This window comes from Ceratosolen solmsi, unplaced genomic scaffold (assembly GCF_000503995.2).
Source record: "Ceratosolen solmsi marchali unplaced genomic scaffold, CerSol_1.0 scaffold29, whole genome shotgun sequence".
Classification (NCBI taxonomy): Eukaryota; Metazoa; Arthropoda; class Insecta; order Hymenoptera; family Agaonidae; genus Ceratosolen; species Ceratosolen solmsi.
The window spans coordinates 3,330,258-3,347,041 of NW_011948417.1; the positions used below are offsets into that span (position 1 = coordinate 3,330,258).

At 31.3% G+C, this 16,784-nt stretch overlaps 1 protein-coding gene across 1 annotated transcript; it reads left to right on the top strand.

The window, feature by feature from the left end:
• Positions 1–311: 311 nt before the first annotated feature.
• On the top strand, positions 312–16,769 carry Mdr49 (Multi drug resistance 49). The gene is made up of 17 exons (XM_011496751.1): positions 312–451; positions 1,120–1,174; positions 1,874–2,281; positions 6,431–6,655; positions 6,889–7,014; positions 7,091–7,294; positions 8,322–8,492; positions 8,811–8,972; positions 9,057–9,149; positions 9,228–9,395; positions 9,468–9,572; positions 11,374–11,739; positions 13,903–14,144; positions 14,333–14,492; positions 14,664–14,858; positions 15,442–15,795; positions 16,428–16,769. The coding sequence occupies exons 1-17, from the start codon at positions 312–314 to the stop codon at positions 16,617–16,619; spliced, it is 3,366 nt and encodes a 1,121-aa protein (XP_011495053.1). The 3' UTR covers positions 16,620–16,769.
• The last annotated feature ends 15 nt before the right edge of the window (positions 16,770–16,784 follow it).

A 16,784-nucleotide genomic window follows, 5' to 3' on the forward strand; every position in this document is an offset into this window, starting at 1 on the left:
TTGATAAAATTATTGACGATAGGCCCGTTATAAGCTAAGTACAAATAACATTAGCAAGAATATAATACCGATCATTCGGTTAAATCGTTTATCTTAATACACCTAACTCATCATGACGTTGTGATAAAAGTAAGTTATAAGATTTTAATCGATAAGATTAAATATGCGTGGACATTTTGTCATATCAAAGGAAATGAACATAAAGTTCCGTTATCGACATATTCAATTCTCATGATCGCATACTATTATTACAAAGTCTACTTTTATTGCGATTCTATTTTCATAAAGTTATGGTTAAAAAAATACACGTCATGAAGAACCATAAAAATTTAAAACTTATTATACCAACAAATATAAGTGGCTCGGGAGTGTTACAAAATACTATAAAATTCATCGATAATTATAAAGAAGATAAGAACGTCGAGGGAAAAAGTAATTCAACGACAGAACAGTAAGATTCATATATATATATATATATTTTTTTTTTTATTACAACGATGATTGCCAGTATTAATTAAAATTTATGCATTCCAATAGTAATGTAATAAATATAATTGGTCGATAAATCAAATGTTTGAATTTATCCTTTTATTGGCAAATATTTCTTCGAACTGTAAATTATACAAGATTAGATACAATTACAATATACTACATTACACTTTGGTATTATGAATACGTCGAACATCAAACGCAAACGCAATAATAATAATAATAATAATAATAATAATAATAATAATAATAATAATGATGATGATGATGATGATGATGATAATAATAATAATAATGATGATGATAATAATAATGCTATAAAAATTATTTCCGGTCCAGACAGTATAATTGTACGTGAATAAATCATATTTTATAAATTTTAAGGATTGGTGTGCTTGTTGAAAGATGTCGATTAAAATATTATGAAATTTAATGATATAATTTTAGTAGAAATTCTAATAGAAATTTTTTAATAGAAGACAAATTAGTAAATAAACTTTCGAAATTTTAATTCAACTATAATTGTAATATAAATTTTATAATACAATGGGTGTTTAAGACACGTATACGCAGGCACAACTTTGTATCTATGACTTTGAAATTAATTCGAATTTATTTATTGTTTTGTAGGCAAAAAGATGAAAAGAAACAGACGTTCGATGATACAGTGCCATTTTTAAAATTGGTAAGAATTTACATCTTTAATTGATAATATAATTAATAAGTAAGCGAAATCGGTTACATAGATACCGTATAAGCCATTTTCGACGATAAAAATTCTTGTTTAAATTCTTTCTTAAAGAAATTATTTATTTTATATCATTGAGATAATATACGCTTAAGGCGTGATTCGCCTTAACGGGGGAAAAAAAAAGAAGAAAAAAAAAGAAAAGAAAAAAACGAAAAAAAAAAAAAACAAAAAAAAACACGTATAAAAATAGATATCGGCCGTATTTATTAATTAATCTGTAACGTTATTAGGATAATTTAAAGTTCCGTAATTCATTTCGTTATATTGTAATTTTGCTGCTTGTTTATGATTTTCTATTACACAGTAATAATCGAGATTAATAGAAAAGATTTTTCTACGTCTACTTATCAATTCTAAATCATCGATCGTATCGATTGCTTAGCACTTTTGTAAATTACTGACGATACCAAGTTATTGTCCTAATGTCCATTAAAATCGTCAACGATAAATTTGATTGCAATGCATATTCTTACATTACAAATACGATAATTTGGAATCCTCTAGAAGGCCAAAATTTCAATTAGACGGAATTCGTTGCTTGAAAAAATAAAAAACTTCTCAATCATTAAACGTAAATTAAAGCATTCGTTTTTTAATAATTCAAGGGTTCATGGAATATTCTTATGCCATCAGTTTCAGTTTGCAACAGGATTGGAAAAGTTTTTGATGTATATCGGTGTGCTTTGCTGTATCGTCTCTGGCTTGACGGTTCCGGCAAATATTTATATCTTTGGAAATCTAGTGGGCTCGATGATATCGGCCGAAATGGGCAACGTGAGTCTCGAAAATATGAACATTATGAACAGTACGGACGAAACGAAAGAATATCTTATGAATGCTGTGACAGACTTCGCCCTTGGCAATACCATAATCGCCGTTATACTATTGGTATTCAGTTACTTTGGCATTATGATATTTAATTATACAGCTATCAAGCAGACTTTCAGAATCAGAAATATGTATTTGCGATCGATATTACATCAGGACATATCGTGGTATGATCTGACGAAAAGCGGAGAGGTCGCGAGTAGATTGACAGAGTAAGTTGTATTTGAATAGTTATTATGATTATTTGTTCGCCTACCAATCCAATGGCTAAGCGCATTAATAAAAATTAATAAATTGAAAAAATTAATAAAAAGCCAAATTTATAATATATAAGAAATAGTGTTTATTTACTATAAAAAAAAAGTGATATATATTATAAATTTGGCTTTTTATTAATTTTTTCAATTTATTAATTTTTATTAATGCGCTTAGCCATTGGATTGGTAGGCGAACAAATAATCATAATAACTATTCAAATACAACTTACTCTGTCAATCTACTCGCGACCTCTCCGCTTTTCGTCAGATCATACCACGATATGTCCTGATGTAATATCGATCGCAAATACATATTTCTGATTCTGAAAGTCTGCTTGATAGCTGTATAATTAAATATCATAATGCCAAAGTAACTGAATACCAATAGTATAACGGCGATTATGGTATTGCCAAGGGCGAAGTCTGTCACAGCATTCATAAGATATTCTTTCGTTTCGTCCGTACTGTTCATAATGTTCATATTTTCGAGACTCACGTTGCCCATTTCGGCCGATATCATCGAGCCCACTAGATTTCCAAAGATATAAATATTTGCCGGAACCGTCAAGCCAGAGACGATACAGCAAAGCACACCGATATACATCAAAAACTTTTCCAATCCTGTTGCAAACTGAAACTGATGGCATAAGAATATTCCATGAACCCTTGAATTATTAAAAAACGAATGCTTTAATTTACGTTTAATGATTGAGAAGTTTTTTATTTTTTCAAGCAACGAATTCCGTCTAATTGAAATTTTGGCCTTCTAGAGGATTCCAAATTATCGTATTTGTAATGTAAGAATATGCATTGCAATCAAATTTATCGTTGACGATTTTAATGGACATTAGGACAATAACTTGGTATCGTCAGTAATTTACAAAAGTGCTAAGCAATCGATACGATCGATGATTTAGAATTGATAAGTAGACGTAGAAAAATCTTTTCTATTAATCTCGATTATTACTGTGTAATAGAAAATCATAAACAAGCAGCAAAATTACAATATAACGAAATGAATTACGGAACTTTAAATTATCCTAATAACGTTACAGATTAATTAATAAATACGGCCGATATCTATTTTTATACGTGTTTTTTTTTGTTTTTTTTTTTTTTCGTTTTTTTCTTTTCTTTTTTTTTCTTCTTTTTTTTTCCCCCGTTAAGGCGAATCACGCCTTAAGCGTATATTATCTCAATGATATAAAATAAATAATTTCTTTAAGAAAGAATTTAAACAAGAATTTTTATCGTCGAAAATGGCTTATACGGTATCTATGTAACCGATTTCGCTTACTTATTAATTATATTATCAATTAAAGATGTAAATTCTTACCAATTTTAAAAATGGCACTGTATCATCGAACGTCTGTTTCTTTTCATCTTTTTGCCTACAAAACAATAAATAAATTCGAATTAATTTCAAAGTCATAGATACAAAGTTGTGCCTGCGTATACGTGTCTTAAACACCCATTGTATTATAAAATTTATATTACAATTATAGTTGAATTAAAATTTCGAAAGTTTATTTACTAATTTGTCTTCTATTAAAAAATTTCTATTAGAATTTCTACTAAAATTATATCATTAAATTTCATAATATTTTAATCGACATCTTTCAACAAGCACACCAATCCTTAAAATTTATAAAATATGATTTATTCACGTACAATTATACTGTCTGGACCGGAAATAATTTTTATAGCATTATTATTATCATCATCATTATTATTATTATTATCATCATCATCATCATCATCATCATCATCATCATCATCATCATCATCATCATCATCATCATCATCATCATCATCATCATCATCATCATCATCATCATCATCATCATCATCATCATCATCATCATCATCATCATCATCATCATCATCATCATCATCATCATCATCATCATCATCATCATCATCATCATAACGTGAATTTATTCGTATAATATATCCCTCAATACTCAATACTCAACGCATACGCGTGTATCTACTAACTGAAATTCGCACACTCACGCACTAATTGCAATAGTATAATTATTATATTACTGATATATCCATAATAATTAAACGATTAATGTGTTTAACTAAATATTAGGCATCGATTGGCTTCGATGTACATATATATATATATATATATATATATATATATAAGTTAATGTATTTAATAAAGCTACATTTATAATCAAATAAATTTATTTTCATTTGCTTCTTAATTAATATTTGGATATTTGACGGAAACTTGATCTAAAAAAAAAAAAACACGTACCAATACGATCGATAAGCTCTCGGTAAACTTAATGTAGAGAGCACGTATTACTCGACGTATATTATTGTCTGGTAAATCTGAAATTAACAAAAATTTACTCGGAAATCTGATGGATTTGAACGGAAAGGCATTGATTTGCATGAAAACCTTGTGCATTATAAGTTTGTGTTAATACAATTAACAGCCTCGTTGAAATTATAAATAATTAACGTATTATAATTTATTCTTATATTCGAAACAATGAGAGAGATCTCCGACTGTTCATTCAACTATTCATTAGCTTCAGAATTTCCATTGCCCATACGCGAATACCTAATAGTTATCATAAGTCTTAAATTTTTAAATAATTAGATGTGAAATCGACCGATTAATCACCTACACACTGTTAAATTTTATTTATCTGTATGTAGTACATTGTGCGTAGGTGCGCCTGTGACTCGTTAAAAAAAAAAAAAAAAAAAAAAAAAAAAAAATGACGCGTATTTGACAAGTGTACGATTAAGTATAACATACGCTAAAGTTGCAAATTTTAAGAAGTTTTATAACATCGAGGAGATTTTTTTTTTTTTTTTTTTTTTTTTTTTTTTTCGTTTCCAAAACTACGTTTCTTCGAAATCTTGACAAGTCATTTGGTGTGTTCTCCACTTCTTATTCAATAAAAGTCAATTTAATAATATTTATCATGAAAATGCAAATAGCTTTTAATAGATTCACACGATATCATATATTCGCTTAAATAGCTTAATTCTTCGAATAAAAATAATTTATTTCTTAAATTGTTGTATCAATATTATTTTTGCGAAATTATTAAAATTGAATATTATTAGATAATTATTGAAATTAGTTTAGTTCTTGTATTCGTGGGTTTTTTTTTTTTTTTTTTTTTTTTTTTTACCAATTTTAAACGCTACGTTTCTTCGAAATCTTGACAAGTCATTTGGTGTGTTCTCCACTTCTTATTCAATAAAAGTCAATTTAATAATATTTATCATGAAAAATCTTATTATTGAACATTAGAGTTCTCTATATTGAAATAAAAATGTTTTAGACATAGTCTGATGTATTTATATACTTATGATTATCCACGTTTCGACATTAAGAATCAATAAACGTAAAATTAGTTGACGCAATGAGACGTCACTGATTAGCGAAGCCAATAAGCGATTTGATGCCGAGTGATCCTAGTCCTACTTACAACAAAAGGTAGGATAAATCAAATTGCAAATGGGCTAGAGAATATTAATTATCGTCAAATTAGAACGCAAGCCACTATGGTTTTTGCGAATTTTATAAGAAAACGACATCCACTGATAGGGACAACGAATAAACGGCCAACACTTGACGTGCACGTGCCGGCTTAAAATGACAACAAAAGAGCCTTCGAATCTTTCGCGAAAATCTCTTGGCCGCCGCGTCTAAGATACTCTCACTCTTAGAGTAAATTACCGATAGGTCAACGTCACTGTCCAATCTCGTGGCCTCGTCCGCGCCTTTGCCAATAGGTGAATTACGCATAACTTGAAAGTAGCTTCATTAATCGAGCGCCTCACCTTTTTTATTTCGCTGATTAAATTTTTGAATGCTGAGCGAGTGCTGCGTCACGTTGTGCGCGCAAACTTTCCAACTTTTGGTGGTGACCAAATTAAAAAAAATAAATATGTCTCTCTCTCTCTCTCTCTCCCTCTCTCTCTCTCTCACTACCTCTCACTACCTCTCACTACCTCTCACTACCTCTCACTATCTCTAGCTCGCACGCAAGCAGAATAAGTATTATTTGTTGATTGAAAATGCTTATAAGCCAATTGCTGAATATAAAATCGCCCGTTTTGAATAAAGGTATTCTTCAGCATAATGATGGGCTCCATTAATCTGGGAGCGGCATCGTCTCACCTCGAAGCCTTCGGCATCTCCAAAGCAGCAGCAGCCAAGGTTTTCTCGATTATTAAAAGAAAGCCTAAGATTGATAGTTTGGAGAGCACCGGACTGAAGCCAACCGACATTGTCGGCTCGATTGAATTCAAAAATGTTTCTTTCGAGTATCCATCGAGAGCCGATTCCAAGGTTAATGATTTTATCGATTAAGTTTTACTTCTTCTCAATTTACCGCGTACCTCCTACGTACATCTAATTTTTTGCAACTGTAAACGTGTTTTATCATTAAAATGGCTGTTTATGCTTAAATAAGGGAATTATTAATTATTAGGGCAGATTTTTAAAGCGTTATATCGAGCTTTAATGTTTCTAATGCAAATGCCACATACGTATGTATTCATAAAGATTTTTAATTCGAACAGGTATTGAAAAATTTAAGCTTTTCCGTTAAAAAGGGTGAAACGGTTGCCTTGGTCGGCAGCTCAGGATGTGGAAAATCTACGTGTATCCAGCTACTTCAACGATTTTACGATACTAATGAAGGACAGGTGTATGATTTAAGGATAAACTTATTATTGCCAATGCATTTCCAGGACTTTATTCACAATTTATTAACATTTATAGATTCTATTGGACGGTTATGATTTGAAAGATCTAAATATCAAGTGGCTGAGAAGTTGCTTTGGAATAGTGGGACAAGAGCCGGTGCTTTTCGATACAACGATCGCTGAAAATATTCGATTCGGAGATCTTGACGCCTCTACGGAAAAAATGATTCTCGCAGCTAAAGAAGCGAACGCACACGATTTTATCATGAAATTACCAAATGTAAGATTTGCGTGAAAATTTGAATTGATTCTTTCACGTGATTGTAAAAGTTATTATTGGTAGGATTTCGAATTCTACGCTCATATTCCTTACTTTAATTTAGTAACGTCAATGTGCTCGTCACCCGACCAATTGAAGCAATTTTTCAATTTCCATACTTTTTCGTTCTTTTCTTATATCTATATACATTACATTGGTTTTAATCTTCTCCGATTTTTCTAAACACTTAGACTTGAACGTTACGTTGTCATTCATTTTCAATATAATTAAATACTGTAATTAATAGCAAAATTTAATAACAATATATCAAAATGCATTGCGCAGATCCATTAATTACTTTACTAAGCTTTATTATTTACCGTTAAATTATCAATAAAATTGCATTCATTTTTTTTTATCCTGTTTGCGCATTGCACACTTATTACTGCTTTTCACAGTTATTTACTTTTATTTTCAATTAAGGTAATTTACATTTGCTTATTTTTCATTCAAGTTACGAATCCAGAGTGTTAAGCTTTTATTTTTTTTTCTTTCCCTCATATTTCAGAAACTTATTTATTTGTATTCATAGATTAATTTCTTTCACGCTCTCTCTCTCTCTCTCTCTCTCTCTCTCTCTCTCTCTCTCTCTCTATCTATCTCTCTCTCTCCGACACATGGTTCTCTTATTATTCATCTTAATCGTATTTTTCTTAATAATTTAATAACAAGTTTTAACAAAGATTTTTATTGAAAAACGTTAATTATAGATAACAATATCCGAGAGTCATAATTTTATCGAATTCACCTGTTCAATGCTCGTTTACACTTTTATTTATTTAACTCTTGCTTTTCTATTCTCTTAAAGCCTTTAAAGACTGTAATGACTTTTTTCTCTTCTTGCTTTTATTGTATTTGTCTACTACCCATCGAAATTCGTTATTTGAATTTCGCTTCAATTAAATTGTATAAAATATAAAGAGCATTGTTTCGACCTTCATATCCAAGTCGAGCTTATTTTTTAATGTATTTTCATACGTATTTATAGAAATATGAAACTATCGTTGGAGAAAAAGGAACGCAATTATCTGGAGGGCAAAAGCAAAGAATTGCCATTGCAAGAGCGTTGATTAGAAATCCAAATATCTTACTTTTAGATGAGGCAACATCAGCTCTTGATACTCACAGCGAATCGAAAGTTCAAGCTGCTCTCGATAAGGTGAAGAATAAAAATATTTTTTTACTTCATTTATTATGTAATAGATAAACAAAAGACTTTGGAAATCTTATCAAAATTTCCTACCGGTGACTCGATTTATTTTCGTCTTCTTTAATTTTTCCTATCTAATTATATCATTATTATTATTATTTCTATTGCTGGAAAATACTATATGCTTCTATATTTTCCTTTACTTTGCCAATTTGGGATTTAAACTAATTTTGAAAACTAATGAATAAAAAAGAAGTTAAAACTGGAATAGTAATATAATGTAACATTAATATTGAAAGTTTTATTATCTTTTATTTGCTTATATAGGTTCACAAGGGTAGAACGACAATTATCGTCGCGCATAGATTAACAACCATAAGAGGGGCAGATAAAATAATTGTAATGTCCGATGGGAGTGTCGTTGAAGAAGGTAAACACGACGATTTAATGGAGCAAAAGGGACACTATTATTCTCTTGTTACTGCGCAGGTGGTACAAATTCATAATGCAATATATTCTTATTTAGATTGATAGGCTTTAAATTATAAATAATATCTAATATAATCGATTCAGGTGTCAGATTTTACTGAGAGCAGTGAAAATAATGATCAGACAGATCAGCTTGACGAAGACGAACAACTTGAAACGATTATTAAAAACTCCGAAGTATATTTGTTAATAATACCATTATTGGAATTGATAAATATCAAATAAACACTATATAATTATTTGCATGTAATGTAGGTGACGAATGAAGAAAAGCCGATCGTAACGGAGCCAAGTGTCTCAACCGCAAGAGTTTTACAATTAAATAGGAAAGAATTACCGTACAATGTCATTGCATGTATAATGGCAGCTATATCGGGATGTTCCATGCCATTATTTTCTGTACTTTTTGGCGATGTTATTGGTGTAAGTAATTAAATATAATGTTTTTTTTTTTTCCATTCAATTTTACGACAAATATTTAAATTTATTGTTCAGGTACTATCAGAGCCCGATCCGGATGTAGTTCGGTCAAATACCAATATTTATTGCCTTTATTTTATTCTTACTGGTATCATTGTAGGAAGCACAAGTTTTATTCAGGTATGTAAATTCATGAGACTTCTAAATTTAATGTAATGTTTTTTTTTTGGTCAGTATTGTTGCGAATATCGGGACAATTACCTTATTAAATGTTTATAATACATATTTTGATATGTAATTAGTCGTTAATTCGATAAATTTAATTGGATAATTTTTAAGCGAATGTCTGTATCAATTAGCAGTATTTATATTGTTATTTGACTTATTAACACGGTTATTGTTATTATTATTATTAAATTATAAAACCGTATATTGGATCAGACAATAGCTTACGTTAAATCTATAAAGACAAAAATGTTAAGCTATATGCTGTTTAATAAATTAAAATAAAACAATTGCATTTTAATAATTAATTTATAAAGAAAAGAAATAATATCACAATAAAAAAAAAATATATATATATATATATACATTATATAATAGTTTATTACATAATCATTTATAACTTTCATACTATTGGAAGAATTGAAATATGAATTATAATAAATACAACGTTTCAAAATTACAAAATATATTGTATATAAGATCTGAAAATTTTGATCGTAATTATGAATATATTTATAATAATTATTATATAATAAAAAATTAACTAATAATCAAGTACAGTTTGAGGATTCAGAAAATGTTTTCTACAAGTTCCTAATTAGTTCCTAAAAGCTCAATAAGCACATTAATTATTTATCTTTTTCTTCTATTATAAAATAATATTCATGTTTACGTTCATAGTCAGTCGATATTTATTCCACGAAATGTGACTTGAAAATTAAAATCAATTAAATAAATAATTTAGCTTACTTAAATAAGAAATTTATATATATATATATATATATATATATTTATTATATTTGTTTGAGAAATGTTAGTCTTAGATTTTTTAAATGCAATATTGATTAATAAAACGGAATTAAAGATTAGAAATTAAATTTCATCACGAAATTTTGTAATCGTTATTTATTTTATTATCGGATCACCCTCTACTAAATATTAAATCGTTGGACGAAGCCTGAGAAAAATGAATAAAGAAATTAATCTTATTCCTATCGTATTTTTGTTTACTTTTAACGCATTAAGAGACATTCTGAATGCCGCGACTGATAATCGATTGTAGTACGAACAAACATTTATGACCAAAATATTGTCTTATTTATTAAATGAAGAATATTAAAGTAATATTTTGTTATTGATATCTCGAGAGCTTATTAATACATTGATAAGACGAAAAATTTTATAAAATTCGTCGAACTATCTTAAATCACTCGCTAATACGCAAACTAATAAATTTCAATCAATAAATTCAAAATAGTTTTGTACTTTAATAATATAATAATGAGGAATCGAATTAATTACACATACATTCCTTACTCGTATGTCAGCTCGACCACGATCAATTTATTCTTACTCGAATTACAATCAGGTCATTAATTAAATATTTGGCTTGTAAGGGCAATCGACGTACTCGTATTCCAAATAATATATTTTTCCCGATGATTTTAATCATTGCACAGAAAAATAGAATTAACAAACATATTTGAACATATTACATTTGAATTTACGCGTGCGATAGTTTTTTGCGAGTACAGGTTCTTACACCCAATGTTTCATATAAATAAGCTTCTAACGTTATTACCCCCACCTGACATTACATTGCATTACATTAATATACCTGCTATGTATTAATTGACTAAAGCATTAATAAATTGAAACGTCGTTTGCATAATAAGGAGTAAATCCCGAATCGACCACCATTGCCAGGAGCTCAAAGAGATTTTTTGCAAAAAGAGATTAATACGTAGTACCTTAGGTATATCTGTTCCGCATCTCCGGAGAGAAGCTGACGATGCGGCTACGTGGACTCATGTTCGAGGCGATGTTGCGCCAGGAAATCGCCTGGTACGACGAACCGGCCAACGGCACTGGGTCCCTCTGCTCCAAGCTCTCCACGGATGCTACTGCGGTCCAGGGTGCCATCGGCCAGCGCATCGGGACCATCGTTCAATCCTGCAGCACCATAAGCCTCTCCATCGGCCTGGCCATATATTACGAGTGGCGTCTCGGTCTCCTCGGCATATCTTTCATTCCCATAATTTTGTTTATCACTTACTTCCAGGGTCTTCTTTTCAAGATGGAGACGCTCAACTATCATAGCTCCCTCGGCTCCTCCACCAAGGTATCGAACTCCTCCTCTCCACCCAAATTGAATCACCGCGAAATTATCAAATTTCATGCACTTGCTTGCAAAGCTTTTTTTTTTTTTTTTTATCACGACTCGATCACTAAAATATTTATTTAATATTCTTTTTTAACAGTCGAACGTTATTATGCAAACGGATTATGCAAAACTATCTGTTAATTGGCTCGATTAGAGCATCCATTCTATATCCGAGGTTAACAAAAAGAAAAGAAAAAAAAAAAGAATCTCAAGTACTAAAGTATTTATAGGTGTAAGTGAATTTTTAACTTTTCGAAGGTCGAACGATAAAATTATCATCGTCGGATTAATGTGCGTAAGAATCATAAAATAATTCGATTTAACGGATTTTCTGAAATTTCTTTACAAATAAATTTCCAACGCGACTAATTACGATGCTTTGTGGTAATCTGATTTTTCTTTACCTTCATGAAATCAAGTTCTTTGGATAAATTAAAAAGAATATGCATACCATTTTTAAACTTCGTTTCAAATAAAATATCTACCATTTAATCGATGAATGTATAGCTTATATCTCAAAAATACTAGCCTTAGTATTTTAATAAACTAATTAATAGTATTTTTTTTATTATAACGACATTAAACATACTGTATAACTAAAAATACTGTACTAAGAAAAGAAAAACTCCGGAGCGAAACGCTGGGTATACATATTTCAAACCATTACGGCTAAAAGCTCGAATTATTCAATTTGTAAGCAACGCAATGATTCGAAAATGTTTTACGTATTTGTAATACGTAATCGAATAGTTAAGACTATTAAAATATACAGTTAATTAAATAGTTTGTTATCATTGTTGTTGAATATTTACAAATTTACTTAAGCGCATACATCATTTTCCTCTCTTTCTCGCTCGTTACAAATTTACATTTACATTGTCTTTCGAATGCACTCGGCAAATAATCCACTACTTCCTATCGACCTCTGTTAAGTCATATTTAATACCAATTATTTACTTTATCGTAGCCTATTTCCGTCCCTCTACTATCCTTCAATACATATTTAATAAGATCTTACGGTTTGTAATTATTGAGAAGTGCGCAATTATTAAACATTTCTTCGATGCTTTTAATAGAAGCTGAGAGAATTTATATTACAGCTACTATCAGAACCATTAACATCGGCTATACAATATAATTAAAAATCTGTCACCAAATACAATGTGATTCGATATTACTTATCATTGATTCGTTCTACTTGCGTATCTCGAGTAGAGACAAAAGTTTTGCCACTCTATTGTGAGAAACTTTTTATGAAAGTCCGCGATTGTCTAGACGCGAATTGCCGTCTTTCGAATTATTTCGAGAGAATATTTGTTTGTAGAGGTCAGTACTGCACCCCTGACAAATCTGCATTAAACCGTTTAAAGAACTTGGATCTGAGATATTTTGAAAGCGTTCGATAGCCTTCTTACGTCATTGCAATCACTGTAAGTAATAATGATCTGGATGGTAATGACGGTTAATAGAGGTATAGGAAGCTTAATTGCGCACATCCTCATTGGTATCTTCATAAGTGATTTACGTCGGGAACTCGTTACCATATGCTATAGTGGCAAAGAGAGGATAGAGCCATAGTTATTAAGTGTCCGTATCGTTGATCTTCTTCTACTACTACTACTACTACTACTACTACTACTACTACTACTACTACTACTACTACTACTACTACTACTACTACTACTACTACTACTACTACTACTACTACTACTACTACTACTACTACTACTACTACTACTACTACTACTACTACTACTACTACTACTACTACTACTACTACTACTACTACTACTACTACTACTACTACTACTACTACTACTACTACTACGACTACTACTACTACGACTACTTAATTATCCAAACCATTCACTTACAAATCTCTTTCATTTCTTCGCACTCTCATTGAATTAACGCTGTTTCTATTTCTTTTTTCTTTATTTTTTCTTTGTTGTTGTTGTTGTTGTCGTTGTTGTTGTCTTTGTTGTTGTTGTTGTTGTCAATACCAATACACAACATTTTAAATAAACAGTCGACCCATCGATTAACTATAAACTTTTCTTATATATTCTTCATTTTGTAAATAAACGTTGTACAATGCTTTACATTTGATATGTCACAAAGATCGCTGTGGAGGCGGTCAGCAACATCCGCACAGTGATAAGTCTTTGCAGAGAGGACACTTTCTATCGGTATTACGAAAACGCCATGATACCTTGTTTGAAGCTCGGGATACGAAACACACATTTCCGAGGTCTTGTCTTCGGCTTGGCACGATCAATTAGTCTTTTTGCTTACGCCGCCTGCAGTTACTATGGAGGATATCTCATAAAATTCAATGGCCTGTTCTACGCCAATGTTTTCAAGTGATTATCAAGCATTTTATTTACAATTCAACTTAAGCCTCAGGATTAATTAATTTTATGACTTTTATGCAGCGATTAATGCAGGCAGTTAATGCCTCGATTATTAGTATTATTTTTTGTTTATCGTATCTCGTGGTGACGAGATGAGAACGATATATAATACCTACATGACTCGTTATATTTTTCAGAGTGTCACAAGCTTTGATAATGGGCACGGTTATGATCGCTAATGCTTCAGCTTTTGCGCCTAATTTACAAAAAGGCTTAATAGCCGCCAAACAGATTATAAATCTATTAGAGCGTAAAGCTAAAATTCAAGATTCAGCATCATCGTCTTCGGACCAATGGGTATTATTTTAGTTGAAAATTCATTTTATCGCTAACGTGGACAGAGTGGAAAGTCGAGGGCAATTTATAAGAGGCAATCGAACTATTTTACAAACGATATTTGCCCTCGGTACTTTCCAATGAAACTGAGCGAGTGTCATGATAATAATAATATTATGCCTTACTCTTTAGGTCTCGAATGCAAATGTACAATACAAGAAAGTGACGTTTGAATACTCAACCAGACCGGGAATTAAAGTTCTGAACGATTTGGAGCTTAGTGTTCCCAGTGGCTTAACAATTGCTCTCATTGGTACTAGCGGTTGCGGTAAAAGTACGATAGTGCAGTTGATCGAGCGATTTTATGATCCTAATTCCGGTATCATAGTGAGTATAATTGCCTTTAAGAACAATTATAAAATCTACGTATATGACAAGGAATGACACGAGTTTTCAAATTGCCCTTGTTGGTGATTATTTTCTTGTTCAACGACAATTTTCTTAACAACACTGCTTCTTTAACGATTATTTAAATACTGTTATTATGCTAGCCATTGCATTCAGATTTTTCATACCAAAATACTACAAATTTCATGTCTAAATGCTATCAGTCACTATGGATTAACATTACGGATGAATAAATTTGAAAATGAATAATTAAAAAGTCGATTAAGCCGTGACTGACAATAAATTATTTACGATAAAATATTTTCTAAATCGACAAAGTTGTAACGATCGAGTGCGCACATTACGACGGAAATAATTCGGACTTTTTCATCATAAAATAAATTGAAATAATGAAGACATCGCTTGAATGTCTAATGAACGTCCATTGCGTTAAATGACAATCAAGCTTATTAAACTGAAAATCTATTGATTCGCCTGGTGATCGATCGACAAATCGTTTCTCCATAAGCCTAAATTAACTCAGCCGTGGAATACGTCAACCTTAATATTTCTTATGTAACAGGAACTCAGTGACGTGGACATAAAAAGTGTGAATCAATCGAAGCTACGAAAGCAACTTGGTCTAGTATCTCAAGAGCCAACATTATTCGCGCGCACAATCGCGGAAAATATTGCTTACGGAGACAACGAGCGCGAGGTGCCGATGTCCGAAATCATCGACACTGCGAGAAAAGCCAACATACACAATTTCGTGTCGTCGTTGCCACTTGGATACGAAACAATATTAGGTGATCGTGGAACTCAATTATCGGGTGGCCAGAAGCAAAGGATAGCCATTGCCAGGGCTCTCCTTAGAAATCCTAAGATTTTACTACTCGACGAAGCTACATCCGCTCTCGATTCCGAGAGCGAGCAGGTACTTTACACGAATGGCAATTCTTTCATTTGAATTCTAACGTGTCCCTGTTTAACATTGCTTTCTCATTTAAAATAACTTCTTAATCGTTTTTATTTAAAAGCGGCATTAATTTGAATAACGAATGATTTCAGCTATGTATTAAATAAAATACAGATATATCCCTTAGTCGTTTATTTACAAAGAACTTTGTATTTTTTTTTTCCTTCTAATTTGCCCCTTTACGTTGGACTTCGATGGAAGGACTTAAGCTTCTGTTTCGACATTATGTCCTTACGAAGATACTACTGCTCTCATAGATGAGAATATTGAGAAAATTCACCAATTTTTAACTCTTCCTTTCACATCGTATGTCTCTTTCGTCCAAGACTCTCTAATAATAAATGGAATGAGAGGGTAGGGGGAGGGGAGGGGAGGGGGGTGGGGGAGGGGGTAGGGGGGGGGGCAAAGAAAAAAAAGAAGAAGAACCTGCCCTATTTCCCCCGCGATCCTTCATAAAATATCCTACCAATCAATACATAAATATCCCCGATAAAACTATCCTTTACTCATCGAGTACAAAGCAATTGCATGAATGTTTGTCGCATTACATGTCTACGCGAGGAATCAAAACTTAATGCTTTACATTGCAGATCGTACAAGCTGCCCTCGACGAAGCCAAGGCAGGCCGAACGTGTATTTTGATAGCCCATCGACTATCCACAATCAAAGATGCCGACGTAATTTGCGTAGTTAATCGAGGAATCGTCGCTGAAAGTGGCACGCACACTGAACTTATTGAGAAAAAGGGAATGTACTATGACTTATTGTGCTTACAAAATTGAAATGAGCGCATATTATAATAGAATTTTATCAATCAATTATCTATAAATACTTGACACATTGTAAAACGAATTTTAGCATTAATAATTATATTGTAACAATAATCCACATTTTTGTAAAGAATAATCCATTTTTATTGTTAGGATATTAGCAATATTCAGTCATTT

Bases quoted from the DNA above. Each gene is read 5' to 3' on its own strand.
- Mdr49 (XM_011496751.1), top strand. From the start codon at position 312: ATGAAGAACCATAAAAATTTAAAACTTATTATACCAACAAATATAAGT. The intron at 452-1,119 runs GTAAGATTCATA...ATTGTTTTGTAG, and splicing joins AGTAATTCAACGACAGAACA to GCAAAAAGATGAAAAGAAAC. The intron at 9,573-11,373 runs GTATGTAAATTC...GTAGTACCTTAG, and splicing joins GAAGCACAAGTTTTATTCAG to GTATATCTGTTCCGCATCTC.